This window comes from Crassostrea angulata, chromosome 4 (assembly GCF_025612915.1).
Source record: "Crassostrea angulata isolate pt1a10 chromosome 4, ASM2561291v2, whole genome shotgun sequence".
Classification (NCBI taxonomy): Eukaryota; Metazoa; Mollusca; class Bivalvia; order Ostreida; family Ostreidae; genus Magallana; species Magallana angulata.
The window spans coordinates 37,375,890-37,396,346 of NC_069114.1; the positions used below are offsets into that span (position 1 = coordinate 37,375,890).

The 20,457-nt window shown below is 33.7% G+C and overlaps 2 protein-coding genes across 5 annotated transcripts in view; one reads left to right on the forward strand and one right to left on the reverse strand.

The window, feature by feature from the left end:
* The first annotated feature begins 5,022 nt into the window (after positions 1 to 5,022).
* LOC128179607 (catenin alpha-2-like) lies at positions 5,023 to 18,893 on the forward strand. Of its 4 annotated transcripts, none has more exons than XM_052847071.1 (22): positions 5,023 to 5,182; positions 6,667 to 6,789; positions 7,098 to 7,287; positions 7,543 to 7,709; positions 7,981 to 8,100; positions 8,646 to 8,735; positions 9,165 to 9,338; positions 9,560 to 9,763; positions 10,184 to 10,219; positions 10,994 to 11,074; positions 11,339 to 11,491; positions 11,790 to 11,882; positions 12,200 to 12,356; positions 12,577 to 12,777; positions 13,004 to 13,155; positions 13,594 to 13,651; positions 14,256 to 14,484; positions 14,879 to 14,984; positions 15,372 to 15,506; positions 16,913 to 17,005; positions 17,529 to 17,549; positions 17,830 to 18,893. In XM_052847071.1, exons 2-22 carry the CDS (start codon positions 6,679 to 6,681, stop codon positions 17,992 to 17,994), a joined length of 2,736 nt encoding a protein of 911 aa, XP_052703031.1. In that variant the 5' UTR covers positions 5,023 to 5,182; positions 6,667 to 6,678; the 3' UTR covers positions 17,995 to 18,893. The 4 variants fall into 4 exon arrangements, with proteins under 4 accessions (XP_052703031.1, XP_052703030.1, XP_052703033.1 ...); XM_052847070.1 differs by lacking the exon at positions 15,372 to 15,506 and adding an exon at positions 15,575 to 15,712; XM_052847073.1 differs by lacking the exon at positions 10,184 to 10,219.
* The window catches only part of LOC128179609 (uncharacterized), a 34,059-nt gene continuing 31,831 nt past the window's right edge, over positions 18,230 to 20,457 (reverse strand). The window contains exon 13 of the mRNA XM_052847075.1: positions 18,230 to 20,253. Coding sequence (XP_052703035.1) covers positions 20,098 to 20,253 — 156 coding nt within the window. The 3' untranslated portion in view covers positions 18,230 to 20,097. The remainder of the gene's footprint in view (positions 20,254 to 20,457) is intronic.

Here is a 20,457-nt window from a genome sequence, read left to right on the forward strand (position 1 = left end):
TTATAATGCTGAGGCGTATTCTATCGTTCTTGTAGTTATGTATATCATAGCTATACACGTGTCGGTACATGTATAAGACACTAGATGTAGTAAGCCGGAAGCTAGAGTAAAATTCCTCCGATCAGAAAATGTAGTGCACCGGGTAACCCTATCTCTAGAGGTAGTAAACGTCTTTTATTATCCCCCCTTAGTCATCTGATCCCAGGAATGAGCAAGAGTACAGAGAGTTACTCAGAATACATCAAACGAACGTTCATGTTACAAAGATCTTTCCCCTGGCGTTTCGACCTGGAGAATAATTACTTTTCGTAAAGTTAAAACACTTCATTTCGACATAGATTACTTTTGCAATGATTTTCTAAATTTGTCTGTTTTATTCTTGAGTTTTTGTTATTTTTACAACAGACAGATGCATGCTAATTTTTTGAAGTTTTTTGTACGAGTTTTTCTTTTCAAGTAAACTCAGAATTAAAACAACCACGCTCATGCCACCTAATACCGCAATCAAATATGACGTTGTGGGGAGAATTATAATTTGTTTTAAAAAAGAAACAATCCGGAATATCATAGTAACCGTTGTTAGACTAAATGAGTAACTTCTTTTTAATAAAAATAAACAAAGTTTTCTGCGTGCGTGCTCTTATGTGTACCACAAGAATCTAACACAGCTGTTAAGGAGGAAAACCAAGAAACAAACCTTCAGATCTAGAGGGGGAAATCTTTTTTAAGATTGTGTCATAAAATTGCAATAATCGTTATGTTAATCCCAAAGTGAAAAATCCTATCGTACGAGAAAATCTCCACCGTAAGTGTTGACTCGACCGGCCAAACCCTTTTGAATGAGCATGAATAATACAACCTTTAAATTATAATTTCTTGCTTGATTCATAAAATTTTGCGCTGAACGACCATGTCCTTGTTTAGATAATTTGGTCGTATTGTACGAGTCATGGGACCTCCCTGCACGAGATTGCCTGACGGTGTTACACACGGGCAGACAAGGGTGGACTTGAGAACCCGACAGGGTTCGGTTACATCTCCATGGATGTGTCATTCATTGACTGCATATTGACAGGTGCGTGTGCGGTATACTATATTATAAGGTCATGAAGTTTTTCTAAATGGTAAATTATACAGCCATTTAAAAATTCCTCAAAATTCAACATACTATAAAATAATATTCAACAAAACACGAGTTTCAGAAATCGATAGTTTGTAATCGTTTAGATAAGTTCAATTTCGGTGCATACATGAGCGTATTATCAGACAAAAGTAGCAATATGGAAAATGTTTGCGGCGAAGAAAAAAAGTTGTTTGCAAAGCTCTATGTACTGACCCACATTTTTGTCAATGACATGTTTTTGTGGTTGTTTTGTTGTTGTTTTATTTGTTGTTTTTTTTTCTTGTTGTGGTTGTTACAATTAAGGTGTTATAGTATATACGTTTCTCAATGTTCTGGCAATACGACAATTTTAAAAACCATTCGAAAGTCAGTAAATTTTTAACAATCATGCACAAATAAAGAGATTTATTGTAACTAAAGCTCAGAGTTGTGAGAATTCTGCCAAATATTTGTCCTCATGCATACCAACAGTACTACCAGTGCGGGCATAACTCATCACCGAAAAACGCCGGGTTCGTTTATATCTATGCCGTGAAGTGACATTTCTTATTGCCACCGAGCACCAGTTGTCTCCCTTCATTACATCCGGGCATCTGCTGTAATGAAGTCCATCTTTTGCACCAAATGTCAGATGTCAGGGGAGATAAACACAAAAAGGTGACTAATACTGGTATCTAATCAAATTCTGCGGAACACCTCTCCTGATGCCGCGTAAACTTCGGTGCCAAAAAAAAAGGGGGCAACTGCTGCAAGTAACTAGTCACATCACGTACTCATGAAATTCACTTATCATCAAAATAATTTTTAGAGAAAAATAATGAAAACCGTTACCATTTCTCATTGATAATTTCTATTTCTTTTGAGTTTCCGTTTACACTACAGACCACATAAAAAAAAGCAGCACATTACCCATTCAAGTATCTGGGTGTTTCAGAAACTGGGGGTCTAAGCTATTGAACGCATTCCATTGTGTTGAATACAATCGTTATAAAAAGTGACAGTATCACTATTACACTCTCTTTGTCATACAATTAACCTTTTATCTGTGCCTATCTCCTGCAGTCTCAGACACATATCTATGACTGCTATTGAATCCAACGAATATCACTTGATCGGCTGTTACATTGCTTTAAATGGTTTGAAATGAAAGGATGATCGAATGTCTCTTGGGACAGAATATCAAGAACGCACTGACGTTTCCAGTTAAGGGTTGTGTACGCTAAAAGTTTAACAAGAAACTTGGGGTTTTTGGGTTGTTTCTTTTTAAATAAAAAGTACGAATCTTGTGGTGATGATATTGAGCACCAAATAAAACCGAACTGCACTGGCAATTTAAAATAATTAGAATTTTAAGGAATTTTATTTAAAAAGAATTTTAATTCAAAAGTATTCTAAAATTTTAGGCTTTTTTCAAGCATTGAATGATCAGCATTTTTAAAAACCATTTAATGATTTTTGAAATAGTCTCTAAAACTTCAAATTTATTTAAATTAAACTTTAATTAGTTATTTTTAAAAAACGATCGTCCGATATCTATTTCGCGTTCGCCACGGTCACGACCCAAGTAGTGAAATTAGAGAGCACATGTTTCTTTACCAAGTCCTTGGTATTAGAAATTAGAAAGTTTTGAAACCGAAAAAAAAAGTCCAACATTATAATCGGGCCATCGATCTTTCTTTTTCTAGTAATTCAACGCAAACTAGATAAAATGTAATTTTTATTTAACATAAATAAAACATAATATGTCAGAAATATGAGCAGCTTTTAGTATTGTGCTTAAATAGTTAAATAGATAAAAATAACTTTTTTAATGACGCAATATATAAAAGATCGTTTAGAATACTTTTTTTTTAATTATCAAAGCCATTTCCCTCTCTATAGACAAGAGTGGACAATGATTTCTGTAAATGATAACCAAAGATGATACCAAAAAATCAATTGAATCTGTAAGAGAAAAAAATTGGATGAAATCAAAACAAATTAACAAATCTAGTAACTTGTCATGGAAAAGATTCGTAAATTGAGAGATATATAAAAAAAAAGTTGGTTGGTATCAGTTTTGAAATTAACTGAGCTGAGAGTACATACAATTTTAGTATTCAAAGTTGTTTAAAACATTGTGGATTTTCGTTTTCCTTTAAAATTTATAATCATGAAGAAATACTATAGTCAGTGTCATAAATTTTAAGCGAACACTTTAGAATCACTATTGGACTGATTCAGTAATATTTTTCAAATTTCGCTCAATTTTTAACTAAAGTAGCCCAATGTATTTTTTATCATGCTGAAATGGTGCCCGTTGGTAGGCTACCGATAATGAAATGCTATAAACATGGTAAATATATACATGTATGATCAGGCATGTAGCAACTGGGGTGGGGTTGCCAGTCGACCCTTTTCTCTTATTATAGATTTGTACTCTGTCTCAGTATTTAAAACAGCTGTTCTGTCGTCACCAAATTTCCTCATCTAATTCTCGGCCTAATTACCGCTGATATTTGCACTTAGATGATAGATTTGAGTTGAGAAATTAAAAATGTTGGTGACGGTAGGACCTGGCGTTGTAAGAGTATGTTAAAAGTTTAAATAAATTATTGAAAGGTCAATGCAGGCACGTAGGATCAGAGGGGCCGGGAACCCCCCCCCCCCAACCCTCAACTTTCTCTCGCAGCAGAGAACAGTTAAATATAAAGTATTCCAATTCTGTGCAAAAGAAAGAAGTGAGATGGATAAGTTCAATACAGACTGGGATATTTGGACCCCTGTGATTAACTTCTCTCTCTCTCTCTCTCTCTCTCTCTCTCTCTCTCTCTCTCTCTCTCTCTCTCTCTCTGTATTTTTTTTTTCTTAGTAAACATTCATTATATATATGCATTGTTGATGCAATTGTTTCAATGCACTGTTAAACATACTTAATTTGTATCCTTGAAAATTTGTGATGTATGCAGAAGCAGTTGGCTTATTAATATGTTTGTATTATAAAATTTGAATTAAAAAAAACTTTCTATCGCAGTAAACTTTTTCTTTTCAAAATTTAAGTAAATTGAGAGAGTTATATTGGCCTCACACTTTTTTGGGAGCCTTTAAAAATTTAATTCGAAGGGAAGGAAATTAACAGTGAAATTGTTGTTTGTTTTTTTTTATGAAGTTATAGGTATGAAATGCTCCCCCCCCCCCCACCCGTATTAAGATTTCCATGATTTTGAGAAGCTGTTTTGTTTGTTTGTTTGTTTTTAACTTGTCAAGAACTTTTGGAAGAGCCCCCCCCCCCCCTTAAAAAAAAACCTATGCTACGTGCCTGCAATTATACATGCATCTTATATTACATTTTTTTTTTCATTATTTTAATTGCCAAGAATTTTGGGGAAACCTCCCCCCCCCCCCCATGAAAAACGATGAGCACTACGTACGTTCCTTTACCTGATATCATATACAATAGATATAATTATAAGTCATTCTCTTAAACTGAAACTGTTCCTTATATGGCTGGTTATATAGATTTATCAATGATCTTCTAGCCTAGCTACATATGTTTTACTGATCTTCTTTCTATACTTTGAAAGTATGAATCGTTTTTATTGCACAATTTTATTTTTTTTTTGCACAGATTTTATAGTCCTGAACATTTTCCGGGGGGGGGGTCCAATAAAAATTCAGTAATTAAATTTAAAAAATATAGTTAAAATACATTTCCACCTCATCCATGCATATCTCTCTACTTTACCTGTCGCACCTGACGCGCCTGTTATTACGGTCATGTGATGTACATTCCTATGGCTGTTCTATCCGTCGATCGCACATGGTTGCATACTTTTAAATAACATGTATAAAGTCATGTATGTAGATTTATAATTTGAATTGCAAACTCAACTCAGGTTGCATTCAAAACAGCATTTATTTCAATCATGCTTTTCATCGTTCTCTTTTAACGCGCCAAACCGCAAAACGAACATCAGAATTTTGTCAGGGTCTAAAAGGGAACAGCGGAAGTTGTGATTCAGAGATTGTTGTCACAAAATTGGAATTTCTTCTGTCGTTTTCAACAGCAGTTGCTTTCTGGTAAGGTTTAATTACGAAGTTCTAAGTATACATATTTATTTCTATAACCTATTTAATGAAATAACAGTGAAATGAATCCGGTTTGTTTTAAGGACATTGAAACCTCTACTCTGGTGGAAAAATTTATGTTGATTTATCAAAACTTAGGTTGATGCACACATATTATACATCCTCACCCACTTGCCGCATTGAATTTATTGCTTGAAAGAATTTTAAAAGAAATCTTTGAAATGTGTTTTTATTTTCATGACATGATGATTTGAATTTGAAACAATTTATTCCTATTGATCAACATTGCTGAGAAGCATCACTATTATTTTTGCTGCTATCAGTTTTATATATACTGCTGTGCAATCAGTTCTTGCCAAGTAACATTTTTTGCCAGTGCTTTTTTATGTTGTTTTATCAACACATAAAATTGTATACGAAAAATGACGTAACAAATTAACAATGTACTGGCGAGAAATGGTACCCGGCAAGAACTGGTCTCATGACAGTACCTATTTAGTAGCTCTGAGGATGATAGCAAGTTTATTGTTCTACGAGATAGCAACTATTTCATGATTAGGGTGAAGCCGAGAGAAATAGTTTCTGTAGAGGGGGATAGTTCACCTGTTATCATCCGAATTGTCAGTAAATAGCTATTTTTTTAAACCAATGAAAACTTCATTTGTCATCAATGCAGATTTTTTTCATGGTAAACAAATTAGAGTTATTGGACTTTGAATTTGACATAACGAATCAATGAAAATCGATTGCTGAAGGTGATTAATAGTTTTGATAACTATTCACCATGGCAGATAGCTTGGGATAGCAAGTTTATTCATTGTAATTTTTGATTAAAAATATTCTCAGAGGTATAATAAAATGTTATATATCATAAATATTTCACCTTCAGTGTCCGTTTTATATTAGTATGTGTACATGCATGCATCCTCAGTAATATGATGTAACTTGGACTATGGACTTCAAAGTGGGAAAATTAATCTGTTTCCCAATGTTGCATGTAGTTGGTTTTATTTTGGATGTTTTCTTGGTTTTTCATTCAAAATGTGTGAAAATGAAAACTATGTATTACAAATGAACTACTTGTTCAAATAAATCCAGAGGAATACATCTCTGAAAAACATGTACTTTATGTTCACAAACCTACGTACTTTATGTATGTTAACATTTAGGAATGCATGTACCGGTAGCCATATTTGAGACTTTGAGGACATACAGTACACATTTAATTTAAGGGATATGTTTTTTTTCAAATTGATTGTTATCTTATTTAATGCTAGTATACAATAGTCATTGTTAGATAAAATATGTAATAGAATTTGGGTTATTATTAACTAAACCATAAAATTAAAAAATCACGTGTCTAACATTGCTGTTTGATAATACAAATTACACTTGCTCTAAACCTGTAATGAGAAGCTTTATATGGACCATATTAATATCCAACAGTTGTGTATCATGATTTGTTTTTCTTTTAGCTGCAGTAAGCTATGAGTGTTGGTTCCCCTATGGTGGGGTCCCTGCAGGTAAAATGGGACCCCAAGAATCTGGAGATTCGAACCATGTCTGTAGAAAAGACCTTGGAACCACTGGTCACTCAGGTAAGGGGGATAAAGAGGCGCAAGTAAAGTTTAGGGCTTTTGGTATTTTTCCAATTAGATGATATTTTGAAGAATTTGTACAATATTTTTTGTTTTTTTATTTTTTATTTCTCAGGTAAATATTGCTTTAAGTAAATATTGTTATTCAGTCTCCTGAATTTGATAGGAGAGTTCTAAATAAAAAGAGTTCAAAGTATTCTGATTTTATGATAAAGCATCCTCCTCATCTAAATATCAAATAAGAGTTGCAAAATCCCATACTCATCTTGTAAATTTAATATAAAATGAATTTTGATAATCTTTTGTAGGTGACTACGTTGGTGAATCAAAAAAGCCCTTCAAACAAGAAGAAGGGCAGATCAAAGAAAGCCCATGTTTTGAGTGCCGCTGTACAGAAAGCTACAGAGAATTTTATCGCAAGGGGAGAGGAAATAGCCAACGAAAACCCAGACATTAGGGTGGATATGATGGCAGCTGTTGATGAAGTCAGAAAAACAGGTCAGTTATGAGTAAACCGTATCGCGGATCATTTTTGAAATAAATTAAGTTGTTCGGTTACTAGGTGGACTTCATGTTTGCACAATGATGTGTATCTATTGGTGTATTTTGAAAAGTTTGAAAACACATCTGTGTTCAAAAGCAACCTTTCACACATGTTTTGTTTGTGCTGGGGGGTCATACACAGGCATGTTTTATTTTAATGATTGAAGCCATCACATTGTACAACAGGAGGGATACTCTGTATTACTGTAGGTGAGGTGATGAGGGACTCCTCCACAGAATTCGCTGCTGACCCCTGCTCCCTGTCCAAGAGAGGAGCCATGGTCCGGGCCGCCAGGGCTCTCCTGTCAGCTGTCACTCGACTACTGATTCTAGCAGATATGGTTGATGTCCATCTATTACTGAAATCCCTCAGAATGGTTTGTTTTGATACAAAAACTTTTAAATTAATGTCACATTATGTTTTGATGCAATCTGCTTAGCAAGTAAGCAACTGTTAAGTATATATAAATTAAAAGTATTCTTGCTGAAAGTTTTAGTTTTTATACCTTTTCATTGTGATTCATATTCTAAGAATAAGGAAACATTAAGATGTACCTGTATTTAAACTTGTCAAGTAAGCAAATAGTCAATGTATTTTTTTGCATGTGCATGAAAAGCTATTAAAGAAGACCATTTACATTATTACAGGTTGAAGGTGACTTGGACAGAGTCCGTAATGCTACGAGTCAGCAGGAACTGATGTCCAGTTTCAAAGACCTAGGAGAGAGCCTGGTAGATCTTGCTCAGCGGGCTGCTCAAAGACAAAATGTACGTCGTCTTCCAAATCATAAAACACTCTAGTTATGTACTCGGTGATACAATGTAGATTATTACTCTTTGTCTATAACACAGTTGACAAGGCTCAAGATATAAACTATATGTACTTGTGGTTTGCTATTTGTACTTAGATTAAGATAAAAGATATTTGTATGAAGAAGTGCTGTACTGTTGTGGAGAATGCTTAGGTTTTATTTCAGTAGTAGTGTATTAAGTGCTCAGAAACATTAACTAAGAATTTCTCACAAGGAAAAACTCAAGAATACCTTGCTATCAGAGCTAATAAATCTTGTTTGCATTTCATTGCAGAGAGGAATGTAGTGTTGTATAATATTAATTAATAGACAACTTTCCCATGAAATCTGTAGACTAGTTTGTTTAGAAAACAACTATCACATGTTTGATCTGTTATAAATAGATCCTCGCATAAGGTGACCCATTAGCATCACAGTCAAGCACCCAGGGGGTGTTTTTATGTGAGTGCCTGCGAGAGTTGTTGGTGTAATTTGTTGGTTAATTATGTGACGTCTCTACAGGATCTGAAGGACCCCAGGAGAAGAGACGACTTAGCTGCTGCCAGGGCCGTCCTCAAGAAGAACAGTATGATGCTGCTCACCACTTCAAAGGTAGCTATTAATGAATGGGAAATGTGACCAGAAAGTGCATTGTGGGTGGAGAGAGAGAATATGTGTATATAGATAGAGCAGTGGGACTTGTTTCGTGTTTTATTCATTACCTGATGGAGTGGAGGAGTTCATTGACAATGTTTTTCATTAAGAAGTTGCTGTGTTTACAAAAAAAGAGAGACAATTATTACGCAAGTAGGCGAAGATCCAGCCAAGTGGTTATGCAATAGAAAAATGAATTAAATGAGCATCTTTATTCCTCCTTGTAAAAAATGAATGACAAAATGAATTACTGTAAATGTTTACGTTAATCATGGCGTTAACATGTGTAGTTGATATTTAAGCATGACTGACCTTTGTTCCTGTATAAAGAGGATAAAAGCAGTTATCTTGTTTAAGGATGATGAGTGCAATATTATTTGGTTTCAGGCGTACGTGAGACACCCAGAGCTTGCCCCTGCCAAATCCAACAGGGACTATGCCTACCAGCAGCTTGTGGATGCTGTCAACACTATATCGGGGGTGGCCCAGGCCTCTGGGGCCTCTGATGCTCACCCGTATGAGGGGGCAGGAGAATTAGCCTCAGCTCTTGATGAATTAATGGTAAGAACACAGTAGTGCATGTACATGCAGATATGGAGACCAATAAACAAATTTATGATTGTGAATTTTATGATGATTGTTATTTGAGATGTAAAAATTAATCCATAGTTAAAAAAAAATTAACATTACCTTAATAAAATTGCAAAATATTTTTAACCCCACCACACGTAAAAAATTAAAATTTGAATTTTTTTGTAAGTATTTAACAATCAATATTTTAGCAAAAAATAATCATGGATCCCCTGACCTACAATGAAGTGAGAACGAGGCCATCATTAGAGGAACGCCTGGAGAGCATCATCAGTGGAGCTGCTCTAATGGCCGACTCTTCCTGCACGAGGGACGATCGCAGGGAGAGGATCGTACAGGAGTGTAATGCTGTCAGACAGGCACTTCAAGACCTGCTAACGGAGTACATGAACAATGTAAGCTGCTTCAAATTGTCACCAAATGCTGAAACATTGAAGTAGTAGTATTTGGTCTTTACAAAGGGGGAAAACTCACCCATTTAATTCGACATTTGTTAAGGTATTTTTAGACCATCATTTATGGGTACAATCGAAGAGGAATTGCTTCATTTAGAAATTTGTGCTGATTATTATAATTTTAATTTTTGTCTTTGCAAGATCGCATAATCCAATTTATTTATAAAAAAAGGTTAAATATATTTTATGGAAAAAGGAATTGATGAATAAGAAATAGTATAAAATACATGAAGCAATTTTTGTTATATAATCAGATATTGTTATGTTAAAATAATCAATAAAGTGTTTCGTTATTTTATATATTAGATCATAAAGAAGGTTTGGATTTCAAATTGAATTAATATTGTATAATAAATTCAGTGCAGGAAGCCACATACAAGTAAATTCAAGTCTCAGGTAACATTGGAATGTTTTGAATTATAGGAATTTTCCATAGATTATCAATGTATGAATTTAAAACTGTATTGGCCCATTTCCAGTTTGTATAAAAGTCATTCTAAATAACCCACTCGTAGTTTTCTGTTCAATAATTCATCTTTTTGCCACATGCTTCATTCTAAACTATGTTATAGAAAGTGAAAATGCTTGAAGTTGCCTATTGAGTCAAATTTTTGTGTTACATGTTTCATGTACTTTGGAATGTTTCTATTTGCACCATAGAGTGTTAAGTTTTATTATTTATCATATTATTTTGGTGAAAAAAAATGAATAAGTTGCTTGAATAAAAAAATTGGCATGCTATTGTAAATGTTAGATCATTTAAATGAGTTGAACTTTAATGCATTGCCATGTAATATATGTACATGTGTTATGAGGAACTCTGACTGTAAATTGTTTATTCATTTTCCTCCATTGAGATTTTCATGATAAAAATGTTGGCATTTTTATACAGTGTATGTGTACAGTATTAAGCATGTGCATGAAGATACCCTACTAATTTGTTATTTATGAGCTTGTGCGACAAGATTTAAGGTCTTTGCTAGAAAATTCATTATCACCCAACCATATAAATTTTCCTTTTATAAGATGGGTGAATTTCCTTACCCATCTTACAAATCATCTCTCTTCAATTCAATGTTGATATTCCTTGTACGATGCAGTTACAAGGAATGCTAGTAATTGTGATATTTCCCCCTGCAGCATATACAAGTACATGATTGATATTTGTAGCAAGGAAGAAGTGAGGTCAGTGACGATCTACAGAGAGCCATTGATAACATGGAGAGGAAGACCAAAGACCTAAAGAGACAGGTAGGAGGCCCCCTGTATAGATAGAATAAACTTTTTACAGGTATCACTAAGCTTTCATGAGATCATTACATACAGTACATTACATGTATACCGGTACATACAGTCAGTATAACCTTGTACAGGATTTTTGATGTTGTTTAAAATTTGCAGTAAATTTATACGACATTTGTCTTACAAATTATGAGAGTGAATTCTTGTACATGTATGTAAATTGGAAATTCATGCAGTATAACAAGATAATTCACCTTTGTTAAATTGTTTTAGCTGAGAAAAGCAGTGGTGGATCATGTTTCTGACTCGTTCCTTGAGACCAATGTCCCACTGTTAGTCCTGATAGAGGCTGCCAAGGCCGGGGATGAGAGGGGGGTGGAGGAATATGCCCAGGTGTTCGCTGACCATGCCAACAAACTGGTGGAGGTAGGATAAACATGAACAAATATGATGATGTATCAATTCAGAAATTGTAAAATACACTGAAATCAATTCTTGTTAATGAGATATGTAGCCCATTTGCATTGATACATTTGCTTATACGGTAATTGTTTCGGTAAAAGTTATAAATCTAATGAAGTATATTTAACATACACACATAATCAACAAAAAATCATATGTGCAATTAATGAAAAGATTAAAGAAGGAGATCTACTTTGTTTTGTTGTCTGTATGTACAGGTCCCGCATAAATGCATTATGATATAAACTTAATCTTTTTGTAGGTTGCCAATCTCGCCTGCTCCATGTCCAGCAATGCAGAAGGTGTGAAGATGGTGAGATTGACGGCAGCTGAGCTTGAGAGCCTCTGTCCACAGGTTAGTTCTTACTTTGTACAATCTGTACAAGTCAGGGGAGGCTTATACCTGCATTCCCTGATGTCATTGCCGCAGGTTAAAGTTGTACTGATGTCATTGCATTAGATGTCAATTGCTATGCCTTGTTACCCACTCTCCATGGGCCTAAACCTAGACTGAGTCGTAATATAGATTGTAAATTTAAATTTGATTTATTTTTTATGTAGGTCAAATCATGTAATGAAATATTGTAAAATTTTGAATAGAAATATATATTTTATATTCTAAACTGAACTTATAAGAAAATTGGTGATTTAATCTTTGAGTTAAATTTGTAGGTCATCAATGCAGCTCGTATTTTGGCCAGTCGACCCAGATCTAAGGTTGCTCAGGAGAACATGGATGTGTTCAAGGACGCCTGGGAGAGGGAGGTCCGAATCTTAACAGACGCAGTTGATGATATTACAACTATCCACGATTTCTTAGCTGTCTCAGGTGAGTTAACATTTTAATCAAATCAAAATTCAGAAAATCTTAGTGTTTTATATGAATCATATTTTTAATAAGAAAAAAGATGTCAAAATTTTTCCCTAGATATCATTCCAAAGAATTACTGACTTGCTTTGTTTTTTATTATATTAATTAAAAATAGAAAATCCAAGTTATAAATGTGGAAATAGAAAGTGATCATCGTAAGAAATATTTTTATTCACAGAGAGCCATATCCTAGAAGATGTCAACAAATGTGTGGTAGCGCTACAGGAGGGAGATGCAGACACACTTGACCGTACAGCAGGGGCCATCAGGGGGAGATCCTCCCGAGTCTGTAATGTGGTGACAGCAGAGATGGAAAATTACGAGGCAGGGGCATATGTGGACAGAGTAATGGAAGCAGTTGTAATGCTTAGGGACCAAGGTACTTACTTCTAAGTGGTTTGAAATAGGATATCACTCATATTTTATACCATGATTTTAATGTTGCTGATATGCTTATTGCACTGGGGACAATATTTTTTTATTTTCATATTTGTATTTACATGTATTATAGATATGATTTAAGAGCTGTTTCCTTTGGTTATGTCCATGATTGTAAAATCACAGATCTTCAGTTTTTACATGCAATGCTTTTGTTTTCCCTGCAGTGATGCCTAACTTTGCAGAAAAGGTGGAAGTAGCAGTGGATGCTCTCAGTTACAACCCTCCACGGGAAGTGGATGAGAATGAATTCATCGATGCCAGTCGACTTGTTTATGATGGAGTCCGGGATATCAGACAAGCAGTGCTACTAGACAGGGTAATTTCTTCTGTGGACATTATGCTTGTTATAGTGTGGCAGTTCAAACAGTGTATAGAAGGAACATGATTGATTTGTGTAGATCAATGCAAAATTGGGGATAGATTTTTTTTTTCTGATTATTGTTTTAGAGTTATTCTCAGATGTTAATTTAGAAAGTACATGTAACCCAATAATAAGTATAAGGATGATTCTAGAAATGTTGTTTATAAATTCTAGAGCCCTTCTATGACAATTTGTACAATAAATTGTGTAGTGAAATAATCATAATTGTTTACTGTCATCATTAATAGTAAAAAATGTTTTGTACTCTTTCTATTTTGAATGGGCAAAAATGAATTGCTTTGTTTAGATTGTTCCCAAAACATTCGTCTTTAATATAAAGATTTAAACAATGCAAACCTTGAGTTTTTCATGGGCCTTTCGGCATCTTTTCAGACTGAAGTTGAAACAGATTCAGAAGTTGAAGACGATCCATATGAAACCAGAAGCAAATGTGAGTACTAAGCAGACATTTACGATGAGTGGTCAGATATTTTGGAGGCATTTTATAGCAGAAAAAAATCACATATTGTATATTCCATTATTTACATTTTTCCAATTCAGCTTCAAGATCTAAAGGTGAAATTTTGATCTGATTTTGTTTTATCGGTAGCCTGATGATGGAATGTTTTCAGATAGATCTGAATGTGTTATTTCAAGTATACTTGTTGTGTTACATATACTTTTGATGTTTTTAAAACTGTGATTTTATTTTCATTTCTATTTAAATTTCATCAATGTCATGTGTTCAGAAATGAAATTGATAAAATGCATGGTTGAATGATATTATGGGGTTTACAAAACCTACATTTTGTGTTCTTATAAAGTTTTAGCTATGACCTACTAACTATATGTATCTTTTGCATGAGGCACCAGCAAAAAAAAAAAGGCATCAGAAAGAGAATCTCTATGTGAAATTTACTCGTAGTGAAAATTGCTAGAAAAAAATTAAGAAATCCTATTAAGCAGTGTAAAAACTGATTTACATCAATTCTTCTTTTTGGGAAAAGATTGCTATGTTGAATACTTAAATACTAATACATGTATTCCTTCAACAGCAAGTTACATGACCGGCATGGATGATGACCTCGGTAAGAGTGACCGGGCCATGATGAGGCAGCTGCCTGCTGAGGAGCGGGAGCAGATCCAGATGCAGGTCCAGGAATTCCTGGCGGACAAAATGAAGCTGGACCGAGAGGTGGCCAAGTGGGACGACAGTGGGAACGACATCATTGTCATGGCCAAGCAGATGTGTATGATCATGATGGAGATGACTGACTTTACAAGGTAGGAAATCACAAAGACAGGTGAAAAAAAAAATGATTAAAAGAAGATTTTAATGTTTCAATAGGTACAGTAGAATGTAACATACCTGAGGGTTCATTTTCCTTGAGCATGTATAAATCTACATCTTACATATACCTAGTTGTTTTAAATTTGAATATGGTTAACATGTAGTACATGTACTTTGAATGAGTAAGTTATACATGTAGTTTTATTATCTCAGGTGAATTTTTTGTACAAGTATGTAGGGGATCAATTCTCACATCTTATCCTCCCTCTCTCATTCGCCTCAAATGATAAAAACAAAATGTTTTGGTCATTTGGTGAGCCTTCATCTTTGATATGCAGCATCTTAGGTAATAATAAACTTGAACAACAAATCAATTAAATTATGTAGAGGAAGAGGGCCACTAAAGAGTACAATGGATGTGATCAATGCTGCCAAGAAAATTTCTGAGGCTGGTATACAACTGGATAAACTTGCCAAACAAATTGCTGACCAGGTATTGGTTTAATCTTCAGTTTCTCTATCCCTGTATATTTTACTCTGTATTTTGTGTTCAAAGGTACATAACTTGATTTCAAAAATTTTCAAAGAAAGTGCTTTGAATTGGCAGAAAGAATTTTATTAAGTTAAGAATTGTGTACCAATATCCTTGTACATGTATATTCTTGTATTGTAACTCTTAAAACTATTTTTAAAAAACCCAAAAAATTATGAATTTCTTTACATTTATTGTTCAAAATAAATAGTGATTTACATTTACAGCACGCCTGAAACCAGTGCTCCTACTGTAGTATCAGAAAGAACGTCCATTATGTGGCCATGGGTTTCTGTTTGTTTTATTAATGGTTGTTAGTGCTATGCAATAACACAACATGTTTTTCAGTGTCCAGATTCCGCCTCAAAGAAAGACTTGTTAGCTTACCTACAACGTATCGCTCTGTATTGCCAACAGTTAAATATTACCAGTAAAGTCAAAGCCGATGTTCAGAATGTCAGTGGAGAACTAATCGTGTCAGGGGTAAGGCTAATTGAGGGGAATTCTTATCACTATAGTATCATTCATGCACGACCATTTTAATTTTCTAGTGTCCCAACTCGGCCGAAAAGAAAGATCTGAATGCTTACCTTCAAGAAATCGCTCTCTTTTGCCATCAACTTAACATCACTAGTAGAGTGAAGAGTGATATTACAAGTGTCAGTGAACAAGCTATTGTTGTGACAGGGGTAAGACTATTTACTCCAGGGGAGTCTCTAGGAACTGAGGCCCTCTCAGCTCGTACCCAGGAAATTGCAAATACATGTATTCAGCACTGCTTTTGGTCATGAATTATCTTGACCTATTGAATGTTACTCACAAATACACTGTATTCCAGTATTGTATTTTTTACCTGAAATGTTATGAAAACTTATTGAAAACAAAATTTTTTTAGTTTTAAACAATTATCTTACTTTTAACGCTTTTCCTGAAACTAACTTTAAAAAGAAAAGAACATATATACTCATATATACAGACAAAAACAAAATGAATGCCTAATTAAGAAAAAATAAAATTTTTCCTAATAAACAGCTGAGAAAATATAGAATACTATATGTGTATTCATTGTAGAAATTAACGGAATAACCAAGTACATGTCATAATGTTTTGAGTGTGCTACATATTTTCATTCAAGAATTCTTAGAATTTTGCAACAAAAAAGGACAAAATAATAATTAAAACTTGGATTTTTTGTCTTTGTGGCATATACCTGGTTAAAATGTATGATAGATCTAAGTTTGTTTTAGTAAAAGTAAAGTGACTGTGTTGGAAAAATCCGATGATTGCTTTCAAGTTTGGATTTCCACTGTGAGTCATTTTGACAAGATTGTAAAACCAAGATGTAATGTCGCAGTGTCTGCTGACACAAGCAATATTGTACATTGCTCCTTGGCACGGAGTGTCAACATGAAAGGTCTTATTGATAAAGAGAGCAATGAAGTCTCCTTAAGAATAACATAAAAATTGTCAGGATGTTGCACAATTCACATGTATAAGAAAACAAAATCCCAATCCCTCACACATTGATTTTTTGAGCTGTAATGATATTTTAATAAAAAATAATTAAACAAATGCATGAAATTTGCATGTGCATCATCATTTAAGCGTGAACATATATACTGTACCTAAATAAGTTTTGTGTGATATGTTTTATATAGCCAATCACTGTCACCTTCCATGAGTGAGCTGCTCTTTAACCTGAATGACTTGCACCTCCCACCACCCACAATTCAATTATATGACGAAGTGATGATAACATATTTTTCTTTTATGTATGATTGTGTTTTTGATAATGACTCCTATTCTGTTGAGTTGTGTTTTTAAGTTTGTATTTAAAAACTGCAAAGCAGCTTTTTTTTCCATTTATCAGATATTTTATTTCATTTTAGTTGGACAGTGCCACATCACTCATTATGGCTGCCAAGAATCTCATGAACGCTGTAGTACTGACTGTCAAAGCTTGTTATGTGGCATCTACCAAGGTAAAGATGTCATGAAATATGAAATTTAATGAGATGTTTTATGTTATGTAGTTCAACATGTATGTTAAGTAGCTCAACATGTATGTTAAGTAGCTCATTGTCAACATGTATGTTAAGTAGCTCATTGTCAACATGTATGTTAAGTAGCTCAACATGTATGTTAAGTAGCTCATTGTCAACATGTATGCTCATTGACAACATGTATGTTAAGTAGCTCAACATGTATGTTAAGTAGCTCAACATGTATGTTAGGTAGCTCAACATGTATGTTAAGTAGCTCAACATGTATGTTAAGTAGCTTAACACGTAAGCAGTTTGATTTTGGGTTAACGTTTTGTTTTTGACAAATACTGTTGTTCCTTATTGAGGATCCATGTATTCAGGGTGTGTATCCTTTATAGATACAGATAAATATGATAATGACAAAAAAAACCAAGTACTGGTAGTAATGTTTCAAACTAAAGAATTTATACAATTTTTGAATATCATGCTTGTTATTCATTGAATTATTTTCTGTTTTCAGTACAAGCAAGCAGGCAATACAGTGAGTTTTTACTATAGTGTATTTTACGTGTTGTTTATGCATGTATATACCTGTTAACAAGATTTCAAAAACTTTTAAATTTTCCCAAACTGAGTCCTTGTACTGTACATGTTAAAGATATACATGTATATCAAGAAAGCAAAATATCTAGTATCTTGTTATAAAGGATGCCCAAAAGTATTTAAATGATAATCTCATATCAAAGAATATGAATCTAAAAATTTCACTTAATGTACAAAAAATTCAGGTTGTTTAAAATTCTTGAATTTTTGCTCTACAGTCAACTGTGGTAATGTGGAAAATGAAGCCCCCAGAGAAAAAAGCATTGGTCAAAAGGGAAGATCCCAATGAACTTCGATCCAAAATCCGCAAAGGTGCACGCAAGAAGAATATGGAGCCAGTGAAGGCCCTCAGTGAGTTTCAGGAAATCGACAGTTTTTGCTGAAAGGCACAAAATCTATGGACACACTGACCAATTGTATCTTACTGACCAATTGTACTAGAAAAAAATCAAATTCTCTACTGACACTAAAGATTATACCATTCCAAGAAGAAAAAAAATTAACAACTTATTTGGTGAATTCAATTTAGATCAAGTTGATTCTCTTGCAGATCTGACACTTTTATATCAGTTGGTAGTATTTTTTTTGCGGTCAAGGTTTTTGACCTCTTGAAGCATGAAAGGTTGTTGATATATATATAAATCTTCTTGCATTAAGAATTTTTTTTTATTAAAAAATCTGTGATTTGGACAGTAGGTTGTGAACAAATTTTATTAAAATACACATATGGTACCATGAAAAAACAACCTGGTTGTAACACTATTGTATAAAAAGGTTAAGAAATTTATTCATTTGAACTGTCAATGTATTGGTTTTTTTCTACTTTATACTAGATTTTGCCCATTACAATTTAGAGAGAAATATTAGTATGTATTGCTTGTTTTATTCCCAGCAGAAGAAAATCAGTATAAACTTGTACATTCTTTACATATGTTAAACTTGAAACATTTACAGCATCATCATGTCACATACACTTTCATTTTTACATAGTTGTTAAAAATTTACATTAATATTTTTAAATATAATTTTAAGGTTTTTGTCGCATTTTTATTTGATTATTAGATGACATTTGATTACACATTTAATGAGACGTTGACTTTTTATATCTTTATAAAATGCACATGAATCACCGTACATGTAAGCCATATGTCTTGTGTTAGGATTGTGAGCTTTCCATTGGTTGTGAATTGTGACCCTAGGTCATCTTTATCATACATATGCATCTGTTAGCAGGCTAGGCATAAGTCTTATCATAAAATCATTAAATATTTCCAGATAACAACCTTGTTTTGTTTTTTTATTTAAAGGAATGCAGTTTTTCAAAAACCTGTTCTTAAATTGCCTTGGAGGCTGTATCATTTAAATTCATGGATTAAGTACATTTATTTTATGGTTCACACACAAGTTAACACTAGTACATTTACATGCTTTAAGTGGTCCATATACAATCGCTTTTAGATTTATTTACAGCTAAGCAAGTTATGTTTGCTTGATCCAACTCAATGTTGTTGATAATGGCTTGAGTTCTTTTGATAGTTTGCATACATGTTCTGAGTATGTCACTTGTAAATCTTTATAGCAATTGTCCAATGTATTTTTAAAAGCGTACCAAATCTTCGTTTAGCTTTGATTTGCAAATCTTTATTACCAGCAAGTACAATCTTCCATTCATGCATATTTTCACTAGGATTGACTTGATTTACAAAGCATTTTTTTGAGACATTCTGTTCAAAGAAAATTGATACACAAAGATTTCAACTCGAAATGCCCCGAAAGCATAATTATATTTTTTGCTAGAGAATAACTAAATATGAATGAGTATGAATATTTTGACACGATTGTCGATTCTCCAATGTATAAGAGGTCTGTACCTGTGAAGCACGTGCAATCTATTTTGCACACAGAATATATAGCACCGCCTGTTGTATTCCTGTATGTATAGGCTCCACTAGAAGTGTAATTGCGCCATTGTTGTTCATTGTCTTTCTTATAAATCTACCATATTATTTACATTTTTTTTCCATTGTACGTGACGAAAACACTTTATTTACCGAACTCTTTAAAATTTAATATGTTTTATATTTACCCACAATTCGACGTAAAACGGGAATGCATAATTATGTGTTCAAGAATGTAAATAATACTAATTCATGATTTTTGAACGAAATTAATGTAATGGTGGAAATTCTGTCATATATTTTATTCATTGCCATTTACTCTATTAATCAGCATTCATCAATGTCCTCTGTACAAGTTATTTGCGCAGCAAAGCGTATTTGTCCATGCAAGTTTTTTTTCCAGCCGCTGGTCCAATTTTTTCCAATATAATTAAAAAGTTCATTTAATTTTCCCCGAAGTTTACATTAAAAAGATTTTACAATCAAAATAGTTTCTTTCATAAAAAACAACCCCTTTTGCTTTTTTGGTTTTAAGCAAACTGTTTATTATAACGGCATTGGAGTGTGAAATCTATCCCGATTGCTTTGCTAACCAGTGATGCTCTCTATCCACTCTACATACTTAGAGACCCGCGTGAAAATGCCGGGGGCATTTCCAGGGTCTTGTTCTCTGGCAAGGCTTGTAACTCCAACTTGCAGAAGTTTTCCATCTCGCTCACATATTAACGGACCACCGCTGTCACCCTGAAAGAATGAAATAATAAGCTAATCCTATATGAATTTATACTCTTTCAGCAAACTATATATGAGATCAGAAACATCATAAAAAGATGCCATTGACAATTCTCTCTCTCTCTCTCTCTCTCTCTCTCTCTCTCTCTCTCTCTCTCTCTCTCGTAAATTCGGTAAACTACACGAGAAAAATTGAATAATTTTGAAATATAAATA